General features: G+C 45.7%; 1 protein-coding gene across 2 annotated transcripts in view; it reads right to left on the reverse strand.

Moving 5' to 3' along the window:
- EFCAB6 (EF-hand calcium binding domain 6) overlaps positions 1-5,728 on the reverse strand; it is a 107,458-nt gene extending 101,730 nt beyond the window's left edge. For both annotated transcript variants that reach the window (XM_082223045.1, XM_082223044.1), the window contains exons 1-4: positions 5,602-5,728; positions 4,300-4,470; positions 2,854-3,074; positions 1,833-1,915 (exon numbers count right to left, since the gene is read on the reverse strand). In XM_082223045.1, coding sequence (XP_082079171.1) covers positions 1,833-1,915; positions 2,854-3,074; positions 4,300-4,465 — 470 coding nt within the window. In that variant the 5' untranslated portion in view covers positions 4,466-4,470; positions 5,602-5,728. The remainder of the gene's footprint in view (positions 1-1,832; positions 1,916-2,853; positions 3,075-4,299; positions 4,471-5,601) is intronic.
- Positions 5,729-14,399: the final 8,671 nt, after the last annotated feature.

Raw genomic sequence — 14,399 nt, forward strand, 5'->3', positions numbered from 1 at the left:
ATCACCCTCCAGTGGTAGATCAGGGTATAACTAGGGCTACTCCTTTGAATCTGATAGGCTTATGTCGTAATAAAAAGGCTAGTATTTTACGGTGATACAGAAATCTTTGTTGTTCTTGGTACCACAAACTAACATGTACGTATGGAATATGGGGGGGGGCAGAGACTGGAATTTACATCACACATTTTAAATACCGTATTTTTTGCTCTATAAGACTCACTTTTCCCTCCTAAAAAGTAAGGGGGGAATGTGTGTGCGTCTTATGGAGCGAATGCAGGCTGCGCAGCTATCCCAGAAGCCAGAACAGCAAGAGGGATTGCTGTTTTCACTGCGCAGCGATCCCTCTTGCTGTTCTGGCTTCTGAGATTCAGAATATTTTTTTTCTTGTTTTCCTCCTCCAAAAACTAGGTGCGTCTTGTGGTCTGGTGCGTCTTATAGAGCGAAAAATATGGTACTCGTACTTTGGTAATTTTTTTTAATGCAAAAATATAGATTATTTTAGAAAGCTAGCATGCCTATCCTTCTGGAAACTTAAAATACCGATAATAAACAGATCAAAAAACTTATCAGGTGTCTGTGACCATACGACAGCTTCTGCGTACAAAGCACTGCAGAGTTGTCCTTACAGGCTGATCTAGATCTCCACTCAAATGAGTTTTGGAGAATGTCAAGGCGCCTAGGAGTATAATTTCCTGGGCCAGTCTCCCTGAATTTCTCTGTATTACACAGATCTGGGTGCTGGTGCACAACCCTGAATCTACTGGGCTGTTACTGTAAGTTCGGGTCCTCACACACTGCCATCATTCTGTTTCCAGAGCACTTAAAAATATATGTGCACTTGTCAAGCCAAATGGTGGGCCAAACTCCTGCATCAGCTCTGTGGCTTAAGAAATGTAAGGTGTGCTCGCCACATCCAGGCAGCTAAGACCTTCCTCTGGCCTCAAGTGGCTTTACATTGCAGCTTTGTGACAACTTTGTGGCTAGTATTTTTTAAAAGTCCTTTGCGAGTCGGTTCTACCTTGCCCAGCCCAGAAAGCGCGCCTCATGTTAAGAACAGTTTTGGTTTAAGAACGGACCTCTGGAACGAATTAAGTTCATAACTGGAGGTACCACTGTATTGTATTGAGCTGTGCTGCTATGCAGCAGCAGGGTCAAAGGCATCTTTGACACGACTGATGTTTCTCCTAAGCAGGTGCCTAAACAATACTTATAAGTTTAAGTGTGATGGTGTTGTATACTTAAGTATAAGTGTATTGTAAATAAATGAGCAAATAAATTTCTTTTTCCTCCCTTCTTTCATAAACAAGAGATAAAGGCACACATAAGTGTGGTGTCTGACATAAGCATAATAAAAGTTAATTTGGGGGCTGAACTACATTTGGGGGCGCTTGGCGGATCTTTGCAGCACATATGCTAAAGACTGCGCTGTTCTTGTGCCCTGCTTGAGAGACAGTATCTGGCTAACCAGAATTCTGGACTAGGTGAACTGTTGGCTCCTATGCAGCAAGGCTGTTTTTATGTATGCCTCTGAAGAGAGCAATGTTACACCACCATTCTGCTTGCAGGCTCCCTGTATGCTCCCTGGTCGGCTACTGTAAGTACTGGGAATACTGATGCGCAGTATTCTCAGTCCAGGAATATCCCTGACATTGCTGGGAAAGTTGAACTATAAGATATTGCGAGGGAGAAGGGAGTTGGCACTGGTCTGCCTTTTTCGCTGACAACACCATGTTCTTGGTGATGTGTAGGCCTGCCTGAAATTTGGCATTACTACTTCTACCAATCTCAGAACTTCACAGTTCATTTTAGTTCAAATCAACAAAAGTTCTTACGTCCTTTGGAGGTGGTTAATCGGTCTGGCAAACTTCGACAAGAACTCAAGATAAGGTATAGCAACTTTGGTACAGCCCGGAATCTGTTTCAATACAAAGAAACTTAATGTGAATGGTATTCTGTGGTGGCTGTTTTTCATCATGTTGCCTCCTCCCTTATTGTTCCATTAAGGTAACATTTAATTAAAAAGTTAATCTTCTTTGTTCAGATCTGCTTGCATTCTTTCATTTCTCAACAAATGTGTTATAAGCTTTCAAACAGCCCACAGCTCTCTCATAAAAATATTTGTTATTCTAATTGCTCACCGGTAAGATTATTTATTATAATTTATATTCCACCTTTCTGTAAAACCACACACTCAAGAAAGCTTTTCAGTGGACTGCTTCTTGCCATGCTTCTTACTGACATATTGCTTCCATTTAATATTGGGAAGTATCATAACAGCTAGAATGTTTTACAAGAAAACTTGTAATTCCATTGGGCCTGTGACTCACAGCAAATTTATACACACAACAGACTTAAAGTGGTAATGCTTTTCCTGGACTACACTATCTCCTGCTGCAGGTAGAGAATTATGTGTCTGGAGTCTCTTCTTCAATAACAACAATTTAAAAACCTCAGTGTGCAGAGAGAGAAAACAGCATGCAGCGAGAGAAGTTTGTTATTGGCTTATGACTCACCTGAGTTCAGGTGACATGCCTAGCCAGATGATGGCTTGTTTCCCAACAGGGGAGAAGCCAAGTACCTGCCTGTGTGATTGACACCATAGGGAAAGATTTAAGTCCTCCTTCCCAGTTGAGACTGTGAGAAACTCCCACTGGCACCAATAGGTTTATTCCTAATTCTGACGCAAAAGTTCTACATGACAATCACAATTGCTCCTAACTCACATATGGCAATTAATTTTAAAAACCAATGCTGTGATTGCTAATTATGCCTAATGATACAGTTAATGATAACATGCAGTTAGGCCCTTTGATAACTGAGAAAAAGCTTATATACACCCACAAGACTACACACCTTGTCCAGCAGAGCATCAAACTGTTCTTGCGTCAGGGGTAAAATGAATGTTTCAATCACTCTTCTAAATTCACCCTTAGTGACTTTCAGGGTTTGATCAACGTCAACTGTCTGAAATGCATTTTTGAGTTCATCTTCTTTTGCTAGAGCCTTCTGAAGCACAATCTTCTCAATATCCACCGAAGACAATGTGGGGTCAGGGAGAGAACTGACAGATGCAGCTAGAAAATATATTATAAAGTTATAGAGCCTGTGGTACACAGTTCCTTCAGCAAACCAAGCACAAAGTCATGTCAACTTCTACGTTATCAACCTAAGTTTGACTTTTCTACAGTAGGAACCTTTCAGGACTCCAAACAGGCAGAGGGAGATGGGGGCATGTCCACTGTTCTGTTGTTGGCAGAGGAAAGCAGCAGATACCTCTAGAAAGTTTTAAGGAGAACATGAAAGCAGTAGCTCTCATCTACTGCTGGTCCCTAGCACCTAGTAGCCAAAAGTAGACTGCCTCTAAACAAGGAGGCTCCATTTAGCTAAGAGACCCATCCTCCTTGAGCAATACAGTGCTCCACGTTCCTCCCCCAACTCTTGAGCTTGAAGCGCAGCAGATGTTTCCAAACTCCTACATCTTCCAAGGAAGACCCAAGGTCCCTTTCACCAGGCATCTGGGAAGTATCTTTATTTATTTATATTGGATATTTATATCCTGCCTTTCTATGATAAAAGCAAACTCAAGCCAGTTTGAGGCCTGAAGGTCCTGTTTCCTCTTTACTTTTCCTCTTGGTGTGAAAAGAGTCCCAATTAACACCCTCTTACCTTGAAACCTCCCTTAACTGGAGGTCAGCAGTAGCCTGACCCATCTCCCAATTTCCTTGAATTATATTGCACTACAGGTTTTATCCTGCCAAATCTCAGTCAAAGCTATTTAGGGATTCTCCAGAGTGATCTTGCTTTGTGTTTTTTCTCTGTAACAATGGGGCTTCAAAAATCCTTTTGGAAAAGGCCTTTCAGAGTTATCTGTTCCCTCCCCATCCACACTGATGCAGTTTTTACAATGCTCTCTCTCAGACCAGGCCAAAAAGCTTAATTATGAAGAAAAGAAACTCAAGTGAAGGGACACTTTGAAATGGATGGGGGGGGGAGGCAGGAAGTGCAACTGACTAGCAGGAAGCACAGCTGAACTGCACTTCCTGTTCACTCCCATCTTGTGCATCTTTCCCAACAAGGAAACAAATAAGTTTCCAGTGTGAAGACTTGCTTGCATACCTCCCCACCTTAGAGAAATGCATTAAATCATTTTAAGAAGAGCCAGAAAAATGCTGAGAACACGAAGCACAAACTTACTGCTCTTTCTGTTGCCCTCAATAATTTCCACATCTCTAACAGCCTGTCTTGCAGTGCTTGGCTGCTGTCAGAGCCTGCAACATAAACTTTAGTAAACATGCTTACTTGAAATTGATTTGATAGATGTTTGTGTGCTGCTGCTGCCACTGCTGCTGTTGCTACGTGTTGATGATCTGGTTGAAGGTGTCGACAGGCCTCTTGAATTAAACACAATTCCATGGGATTGAGGATATAAATTACTGTAATCAGCTGCACTAACAACTCTGGACATGATTCCTGCGGAAAGTAAAAGGTGTGACACCAGCTATGAGGGCATGGAATTGAATCAGAACTGATCTCACTCCACAAGCAGCTTGAGCAATTCCAGGGGGCTGAAACTCAGGGCTCGTCCACATTTGCACTTGACCCATGCCTAGAAAGCAGATTCTGGAAGACACTTTAGATCAGGAAGATTGCACTGCACATCACTGCTGCTTCAACCCTTATTTCCAACTAAACATGCTTAAATAATGGACTGTATCTATTTAGGATATGAATGAAGCCTTTGGAGTAGGGGCCAAACATAGTAGGGTATTTCTAAGTCATTATGAATGAGGTGAGGCTGTTAATAAACTACATGCAGAGCCAATGTGGCATTGTAGTTATAATTAACGCTGAACTTGGGCTGTGGAGACCCAAACTCAAATCTCCATTTGACCATGAAGGTTGCTGGAGGGCCTACCATGATCTCCGAGACAAGCCTACCTTTCTTTTTCTTTTTTTAATAATTTTTATTAACCGGCCAATCAAATCAAATTAAATCACATCACATAAGTTCCGAATTACAAAGCCGAATTTTAAATTTTGTTGGGGGGACCCATATTTCAAGATCCGAAGGGGGATTCTGATCTTCCTATTGGTACAAAAAACCCCACCCTGTTCTCTGAACTTGTTTCATCTGCAGTCAGTCCGCAACTTATGCACGTTTAACTTGTGTTCTTTCAACTTTATGCACTTGGCAAATAAAAACAAAACTGAAAGGGGGCAGGCGTCCTAGGAAAAAGGACTTTGGCGATCCCACCAGCCATTGCACTCGGTGTGCTTTGATGATATGATACTGGCTTTAAGGGTGGGCTTTGGCAATACCGTGCCCTGAGCCAGGACAAAAATTGGTGCCCCCTCCCCCAAAATATTTATTTTCGCAATGGTTCCTTTTGGCACAGTTGCTTTTTTACGGATCCTCTCAGTAGATAACAATAAACCTATATTTATATGGGTATTACTATTATTATGTTTCGCCCTCTCGCCTTGGCCCCCTGTGCGGGGGGGGGCACCGCCCTAAATCCAGCGCTGCCCCAAAACATGACCCCTGTGTAAGTCACAGGCTTGCTGCACTCGTTGAAAACAAAACAAATCACAATTTTGTACCTGCAGACTCTTCTCCAACTGCGGGAAAGGATTCCCTGCCTGATGACGCCGAAGGAAGCCCCCTCCCGGGATCGTGAGTACCTGGCTGAAATCCGTGCAGCTTTGCCCTCCCTCCCGAGGCGCCTGCGAGCGGGGGCGGCGGGGCGGCGAGACCCCGCGTCCCGACCAGCTTCTGGGAAGTTCCGCCGCCCGAGATTCCGCCCGCGCGCCGGCCGAGGCGCGTTTCTAAGACGCTGTTGCCCCGGCAACGGAGAGCCGCTCCGGATTGGCAGGGGGGCCTGGCGGCTGCCTAGCAACCGGAGGAGGGCGACAATCGCATCCTCCCGCCGCACCTCCGGCTCGGCGGGTTGGGTTTCCCCTCTGCAAACGAGCGGGCGCCCGGATCGGCGGCCTCTCCTGCCTGGCTGAGCTGAGGCCGTCCTCCTCGCGCGCTTTTACCTCGGAGTGAGTCCCAATGGGCACCCAAGGGAAGGGGCTCTGCTCCCATCCCAGCTCACCCGGCTGCGCAGACGGAGAGGGTGGGGCAACGGGGATCGCAGATCGGAGTTTCCAAAACAAAAAAATTCCTTCCAGTAGCACCTTAAAGACCAACTAAGTTAGTTCTTGGTATGAGCTTTCGTGTGCATGCACACTTCTTCAGATACACATGCATGCACACGAAAGCTCATACCAAGAACTAACTTAGTTGGTCTTTAAGGTGCTACTGGAAGGAATTTTTTTATTTTGACTATGGCAGACCAACACGGCTACCTATCTGCAACCGGAGTTCCCAAGTTGAGGTCACGATCCTGTGCGCGCTTTCTGGGGAGTTGAGTCCCGCTGCACTCGAGGGGGCTTTGCTTCAGAGGAAGCCGGCGCAGGAGAGATCGGCAATGACTGTGTAGATAAGTTCACCGGCGCAGAGCATATATCTCTGTGGCTCGGCCTCAGATGACGTTTGCAGACCAACCGTTGTTTGCTGGACTACAACTCCGTCATCCCTGACAGTTGGCCATATTGAACTGGGCTGATAGGAGTCGGAGGGTCAATAAAAATCTGGACGCCCGGAGGTTGCCCGTCCTTGTTTCAGCAGGTGTTGTGCACGCGGCAAAGTATCACTCGCTTGCCTGCCAGGAAATGCTCGCACACCCGGTGAATTCCTGCATGACATGCAACGGGCAGGAAAGCAAAATGTGCAGCTTCGAGTAACGCAAAAACAAACCAAAATGAGTTGTAAAGTAGGAAGATGGCAATTTGCCTTAGACTGTTTTCACAACATGACACTAGACTAGGGTTATTGCTGCTTTTAGTTCAGCTGTTCATAGCGTTGGTGAGCTGCCCTCATTGGCCTGAGTGTGTGTTTGATTATTAAGAGTCTGTCTTTGGCTTTTGTTTTAAGAATATTCAAAAGCACCAAGAGTCCAAGTAAGTGTGATTGCAGCAGCCCAAGATGTTTGTATAGTTCGATCCTAGATGTGTTTAGTCAGAAGTAAGAATCATTGAACTCAAAGGTAAATAAGAAGGGGATTCATGTGTCAAAACACCATAGAGAGAAACAAATGTAGTAAGAAAATATTTTTCCTACTTGTAATATTGAAAGCACTCCTGCCTGGGGTGACACGCAGCGTAAATTAATAATGCAGAGTTTTTAAGTGAAAGAATAAGAGCTTTACTGAGTTGAAATAAACTTCTTCATAAACAACATGGTTCCAAACAGTTTGAATGAGATTATATACTGACTCTGCTCACAACTGAGGCAGACTAACTCTGATTGAAATTTTACAGAGAGAAAATGGCTGCTACTTATAAGGAGAATGAGTCACATGTCAGAATGACTCAACGGTTAGCATAACTTTAGTAGGCCCAAATGATTGTGCAGTCCCGGCACTTCCCAGCCTGCTTTGCTGCTTCTGCTCTCATGTGTCTCTGTCACATGACATGGGGTTGGTGGCATCTGTTTGTGTTGACAGACAATGGAGTGTGCCTCTGGGGGTGAAGTCAACCTTTTGGAGAATCACAGCTGCAAAGGCCAGGAACTCGTAACTGCTGCCTCCCACATTGTTTTTGCTGTGTTGGCAGCACCAAAGTGACCTCTCCGGGGTGCAATCCTGGGTAGTGTGCATGGAGGTCCAGGGCTGTCCAGACGACAAGACGCCGCCCTTGGCCTCACCGATGAGGTCCAAAGGAAAGCAGAGCAAGATGTTTGGCGCCAGCTGAGCGGCAGGAGTTGCTGGAAGGAGGCCATCCAACCATCTTAGGGACTCCACTCCAGATTTGTGTAGCGTTTACTCCTGAGCCTTTTCTTCTCACAAGGCAGCGAGTAAGGTGGAACATAATGCCAGGGGTTGGGTGGAACCTAATTGAGGCAGGTGGTGAAATCCCATTAAAACAGATGAGGGGAGTTTCTCATATATAGCCAAAGATTTGCAGCACCTTCTTAGATAATTGTTTATTTAAAATATTTGTATATTGCCCTTCAGAAATGATTCTGGGTGGTTTACCACCATACCACAACTACAGCTGCAATCCTATGACTTACCTGGGAATATATTTGGAATTGTACTAACTTATCTGGGGGTGAAGAGATGCGGGAGGCACTGTGGTCTAAACCACTGAGCCTAGGGCTTGCCGATCGGAAGGTTGGTGGTTCGAATCCCCACAACGGGGTGAGCTCCCATTGCTCGGTCTGCTCCTGTCAACCTAGCAGTTCGAAAGCACGTCAAAGTGCAAGTAGATAAATAGGTACCGCTTCGGCGGGAAGGTAAATGGCATTTCCGTGCAATGCTCTGGTTCACCAGAAGCGGCTTAGTCATGCTGGGCACGTGACCCAGAAGCTGTCTGCGGACAAACGTCAGCTCCCTCGGCCAGTAAAGCGAGATGAGCACCGCAACTCCAGAGTCGTTCGCAACTGGACTTAACTGTTAGGGGTCCTTTACCTTTATCTTTTTTATCTGGGGGGTGAATCCCATGACATAATGTGGCAGTGACATCACTCCTCAAGAATGAAACCTGAGATAGTAGCCAGAGAAAAATGAGGTTTCCATTTGCTGGAACAGATCCACACAGTTGTTGAGAATATTGTTCCTGAAAAACATTTTTGCATTCTTAAAAAATTAATAGATTGCACTTCCTGGAACAGCAGCAAATGAGAAAGGGACAGCAAACCCATATCTCAATTAGCTGGCATTTTAAGCTTCATGGACACATGCTCACGAGTCCTGCCAGGCATATCACAGCTGAGCTTCTCCTTTTTCTGGCACTGAATGCTGACCAGACAGCAGGCTCAGCCTAACTGCTAAGCATGACGGTACCCGTGTGCCTTTGTCACAACAAGACAGGCTCCATAGTGTGCTTTGAAGAGGCTGAAAGCTCATGTTGGCTGTCTTGAGTCATTTCAGCACCCTGCAAGAGCCTTCTGTGTGCCCCCAGGCCATTCTCCCCAAGTTCCCCAGCTATTCCCATGTTACTGAGGTAGCACCTCTGCCACAATGATGCTTGCTTGTTACTGGCCTGGCCAGGCCCATTGGCTGCCATACCTAGTGCTGCCTCATCCCAATGTGTCATCGTCAGTGCCATGAGGGAAGGCCTTGGCGGAGTGAGTAGGCAGGCAACCCAGCAACCATCGTTTGTGCACATACACTGGTTTGCTCACAGGACATCCACTGGGGCTGGCACTGCTGCTTTGCAGCATTTGTTGAATTAGGCAGCAAGCAGGTGCTGGGCAGAGCAGGAGCAGGCAGTGTTGAAATTCTGGGCAACACAACTGTGTGTGCACCTCACAGCCTACCCTTTGCTCCCTAAGGTAGCCTGCTGCTCTCGAGTCTTGTGTTGCTGTTGCTTGAAGACTGCTCCCAAACCATTGCTATTTTGTAAGTGGGATTCAATCATACACTGACAAATTTAAGTTGCCCAGTTACAATGGACTAGGTGTTCTTGTGCTCTCGCCCAGCAAACTCGCTTCCTTCCAAAAATTGGACTTTTGCAGTAAGGAAGATGGTAGGATATTTTGCAACCGCCCTGTGATTTTTGGATGAAGGGCCATATAAAATTTTAATAATAATAAAAGGAAAATGCACTGAAACATATAGGATATCAGTTGCTTGACATAATATGGCATAACCTCCATGCATAAACAGCAGGTGCTGTCTTTGGTAATTGCCCTGTGGAGGAGCCCCCCTCCCACATACTTGGCAAAGTTTTAGACAAGTATTAGACTAAGTTAAGGAGAGCTCTAGCTGTTGTCATCAGCCACGGCCACCAAATGGAACCTCCCTGTACAGAGGCAGTATGAATAATGGATAACAGGGACAAACAACTGAGGAGGCTCAATACCTTCAAGCCTTCTTATGAGCGCTCAGAAGGGGCATACGGCTTCTGAGATAATCCTGGAATTTGCTTCCATAGATAAATTTACAAAATAATTTTTCACCATGAAATCTGACATTGCTGGCTACATTTATTTACCTTTCTTTGCTGCACCTGCCCAAGTGCTCAGGGAGGATTACAGATTGCAGATTTTATCCTCCATTGTCCTGTCAAAAGCTCCAGAGTGGCTGGAGCCGCCCAGAGTGGCTGGGGAAATCCAGCCAGATGGGCGGGGTATAAATATATTATTATTATTATTATTATTATTATTATTATTATTATTATTATTATTATTTTATTTTATTTATTTTATTTTATTTTATTTCATTTCATTCAAAACTTAACATTTATAAAAACACCAATTGTGTATTTGGGAATGCAAGTTAATTTCCTTTTCTTTGAACATTGATTTCCAGTCTGGATTTATGTTCTGATAGGTGGATGCCGCTCTTTCTTTTAGGAATTGCCTAGAAGCAAATGCCGGGGGCAGTGAGGCTTAGTACTCTAACACCAGGTCCTAATGATTCATGTGGTGTACTAAAGATTCATTTATCCCTTTTTGCTGACTGGCAGGAGATCAACTTCATATAACTGCAGGTGTAGATTCAGAGCCAATGTATATAATCAGCAGAATGAAATGGAAACGTTTTCCCATCCAGGCTATAAGAGTGGGCGGTGGGCACATGCGATTTAATGCTCTTGCAGGTGCTTGTGGCGCGACATCTCCCTGGGTGTATAAAGTCAGCATGTCAGAGTCGGGAAAGGTTCAGCCAGACCTCCTCGCTGCCATGCTGTCTTTCTGCCTGCAAGGTTGTTGTTCTTTCTCCTATAGGAATATTCAGACATGCCCACCCTGATGGTTGTTGAGCCCACCACCTTCCCATGAAAGAGAGGCAGAGTTCCGGAGCTTTGGGGGCTCAGGGTCCCTTCATCTCCAGCAGCACCCCCTGGAGCTGTTCTGTGGGTCTGTGCCAGAAAATGGAGATGGGGAAGAGGTGGTCAGTTCCTGCCACCACTGCAGGCCAAGATGGTGGCTGCATTGGGCTGGAGCCTGCTCATCCACATGCACCTGTGCCTGGAAGCTGAAGTGGGGGCTGTGAGCTGGGCTATTGCCAGCATCACATGTGTGGGTGGGGGGGGGGAATTGTCTAGCCACCAACACAGGGGATCTGGTTAAAAACAAGAGCTCCAGAGAAAAGCCTTGACTGCTCACAGATTGTTGGGGGCAAGTCCTCTCCCCCCCCCGGTCCTGGCATACTGGACACTCTCTTGCATTGTCATGACTTTGCTGGCCCTAGGTGGAGTCCTGGCTGCCTCCAAAGTGGTGGGAGACCATGGAAGACAGCAAGGCAGTCCTGCCTCCCCCTCTACAGCCAGCTCAGTATCTCCTAGACCTTAAGTTAAGAGTGGTCAACAGGCTCATCTCAGCTATCTGCCAATCTCCTATTCCCACCACCCTTCTGAGTAATACCCCTCCCCACCTTCTCACTATATAGAAGGATCTGGCAACTTCTGCTTCAGTGTATCTGAAGAAGTGTGCATGCACACAAAAGCTCATACCAAGAACTAACTTAGTTGGTCTTTAAGGTGCTACTGGAAGGAATTTTTTTATTTTGTCCTAGACCTAGAGTCATCCGAAAGGTCTGCTGAAAGAGCTGGTGAGCTCCTGGTGGTCTCTCCTTCAGCTCTTAAACCCTTGTTCCCTCTTGTCTCTCCCCCCTCTCCACACATACTTTTTATTGTGGTCGGTTAGCAGAGAGAGGAATGTTAGGAAGACTGCCAGTTGCCAAGAAATAAAAAAAATACCCTGCAAAAATGGGGTGATGCAATAAGTCGTGGAGCTGGGCAAGAAATGAACTGGAGAGATGTTGTTGGTCCCACTTAGATAACCCCTTCTCATCGACTTCTTCCTGCCCAGCGAAGTGAATGGGCAGAGACGACCCATTTATGGATCCCTCCTTCTCTGCAGGAAAACCTAGGGTTCCATCCAATGCTAGTCAGAGTGGACCCATTGAAATGAATGGACATGGCTAGCGTAGGTCATTAATTTCAGTGGGTCTACTCTGACTTGGTTGCCTACAACCCCCAATTGTTCTTGCTTCCTGTGCTGCTTATAGGCTTAAGCAATTCCACCAGCCCCAGCCCATTTCCTAAGTTTCCTCAAAATGGTTAAGAAAATGCACACAACACATAATTAGCTCGTGACATTCACTATCATAAGATATGCTTGCTGGCAGTGGCTTCTTAAAAGGATTAAACAAATCCTTGGAGCAAATGTCAATCATAAACTACTAGCTGTAGCAGCAAATCTCCATGTTCAGAGGCCATATGAGAGCCTGGCATAGGGCGCTGGCTAATGTTTCGCTGGGGCCTACTCCCTAGTCAGTGTGCTCAGGATTGCAGTCTTAGCACATAAACAGGTTCTGTACTTCCTTCCCTGCAGCAGCAAATGGTTACTGCAGTTATACCTTTTGAATATGCGGTTTGCTTGCACTACACTCCCATCTGCTGGAGATTTCTTAAAATTTATTTGGATTAATATAAGATTGCCATGTTGGGCCATTATCACAGATTTCACAGTCTGTAAAATAAACATTGGGACATTTCTGCATATCAGTAGCTGTCAGTTGGATATATGTGACTGCGTACAATCTCACCTAGACAAGATGGCAAGGTGATAAAGAAAGCTGTGCATACTGATGACCATTTCATCCTAAATTTCTGGATAACCCACATATACATGATAATATTATTGTGTTTGTGATGCAAGGAAAGAAAAAACTCTGGAAATTCTTAGCAAAATAACTGAAACCTGGGCCTACAGCCAGTTCAAGGTAGTACAACTTTTACTGCTGTTAATTGTGCAGAATCCTGTGCAGAATTGGTATGATATTTCTGATCATGGAACCAATGGAGAGATTATATTTTGAGTGGTGTACCATTTTTTTATCGTACTATTGAGTGATTTGATGATGGCCCTTGGCTAAGCAATACAAATTTCAATCTGTTACCTCTGAGGATGTCAAAATAAAAAAAATCCTTCCTGTAGCACCTTAAAGACCAACTAAGTTAGTTCTTGGTATAAGCTTTCGTGTGCATGCACACTTCTTCAGATACACTGAAACAGAAGTTGCCAGATCCTTCTATATAGTGAGAATGTGGACAGGCTGCTTGGATGAGTGAAACCGACCACCTGTCTCCTTGATCCTGGCCCATCTTGGCTCATAAAAGCAAGCCAGGCAGGGCTGGGTAATGGGCCCTGTAGGGTGGTGAGTGCTTCCGTCTGTGATGGAGTTTTCCCAGACCCCCTTAAAGAAGCTGTCATCAAACCGCTTCTTAAAAAAACATCTTCAGACCTAGCCGCTAGGGCCAATTATCGCCCAGTCTCAAATACTCCATTCCTGGACAAGGTAATTGAGCAGGTGGTTGCAGAACAACTCCAGGCACACCTCGAGGATGCAGACTCTTTGGACCCATTCCAATCAGGTTTCAGGCTTCATCACGGGACTGAAACTGACCTGGTCATGCGGGTCAGAGATCTCTGGCGGGCAAGGAACAGAGGTGAAAGCTTTTTCCTGGTCCTGCTGGATCTTTCAGAGACTTTTGATACTGTCAACCATGGTATCCTTTGGACTGTCTGGGAGCTGGGGGCACTGTTATGTAGTGGTCTCGCTCCTTCCTCCTGGGTCGTGTCCAGAAAGTCATGGGGGGGTAAGTGTTTGGACCCCTGGGCTTTCACTTTTGGGGTGCCTCAGGGCTCTATTCTCTCCCTCATACTTTTCAACATCTGTATGAAGTTGCTGGGGGAGATCGTCAGGGGGTTTTGGCTGGGTGTTCATATAGCTCTACCTCTCATTTAAATTGGAAGCAGTGAAGGCAGTGAATGTCCTGTGTATCTGGGCAGTTGGGGGGTGGATGGTGGCTAACAGATGAAGATTGAATCCCAACAAGAGAGAAGTACTGTTTCTTGGGACAGGGGGTAAGCAGGTGTTGGGGATTCCCTGGTCCTGAATGGGGTAACTATGGTCATAAAGGACCAGGCGCATTGCCTGGGGGCCATTTTGGACTCACAGCTGTCCATGGAGGGACAGGTTAATTCTGTGTCCTGGGTGGCTGTCTACCAGCTCCATCTGGTACGCAGGCTGAGACCCTACCTGCCCGCGGACTGTCTTGCCAGCATGGTGCATGCTCTGGTTATCTCCCACTTGGATTACTGCAAAGTGCTCTACGTGGGGTTACCTTTGAAGGTGACGCGGAAACTGCAACTAATCTAGAATGCAGCTACCACACTGGTAACTGGAAGCAGCCGCTGGGACCATATAACACCAGCCCTAAAGGATCCACATTGGCTCCCAGTATGTTTCCAAGCACAATTCAAAGTGTTGGTGCTGACCCTTAAAGCCCTAAATGGTCTCAGCCTAGTATACCTGAAGTAGCGTCTCCACCCCCATCAT

The sequence above is a fragment of the Podarcis vaucheri genome (assembly GCF_965113315.1).
Source record: "Podarcis vaucheri genome assembly, chromosome: 5".
NCBI classification, from domain to species: domain Eukaryota; kingdom Metazoa; phylum Chordata; class Lepidosauria; order Squamata; family Lacertidae; genus Podarcis; species Podarcis vaucheri.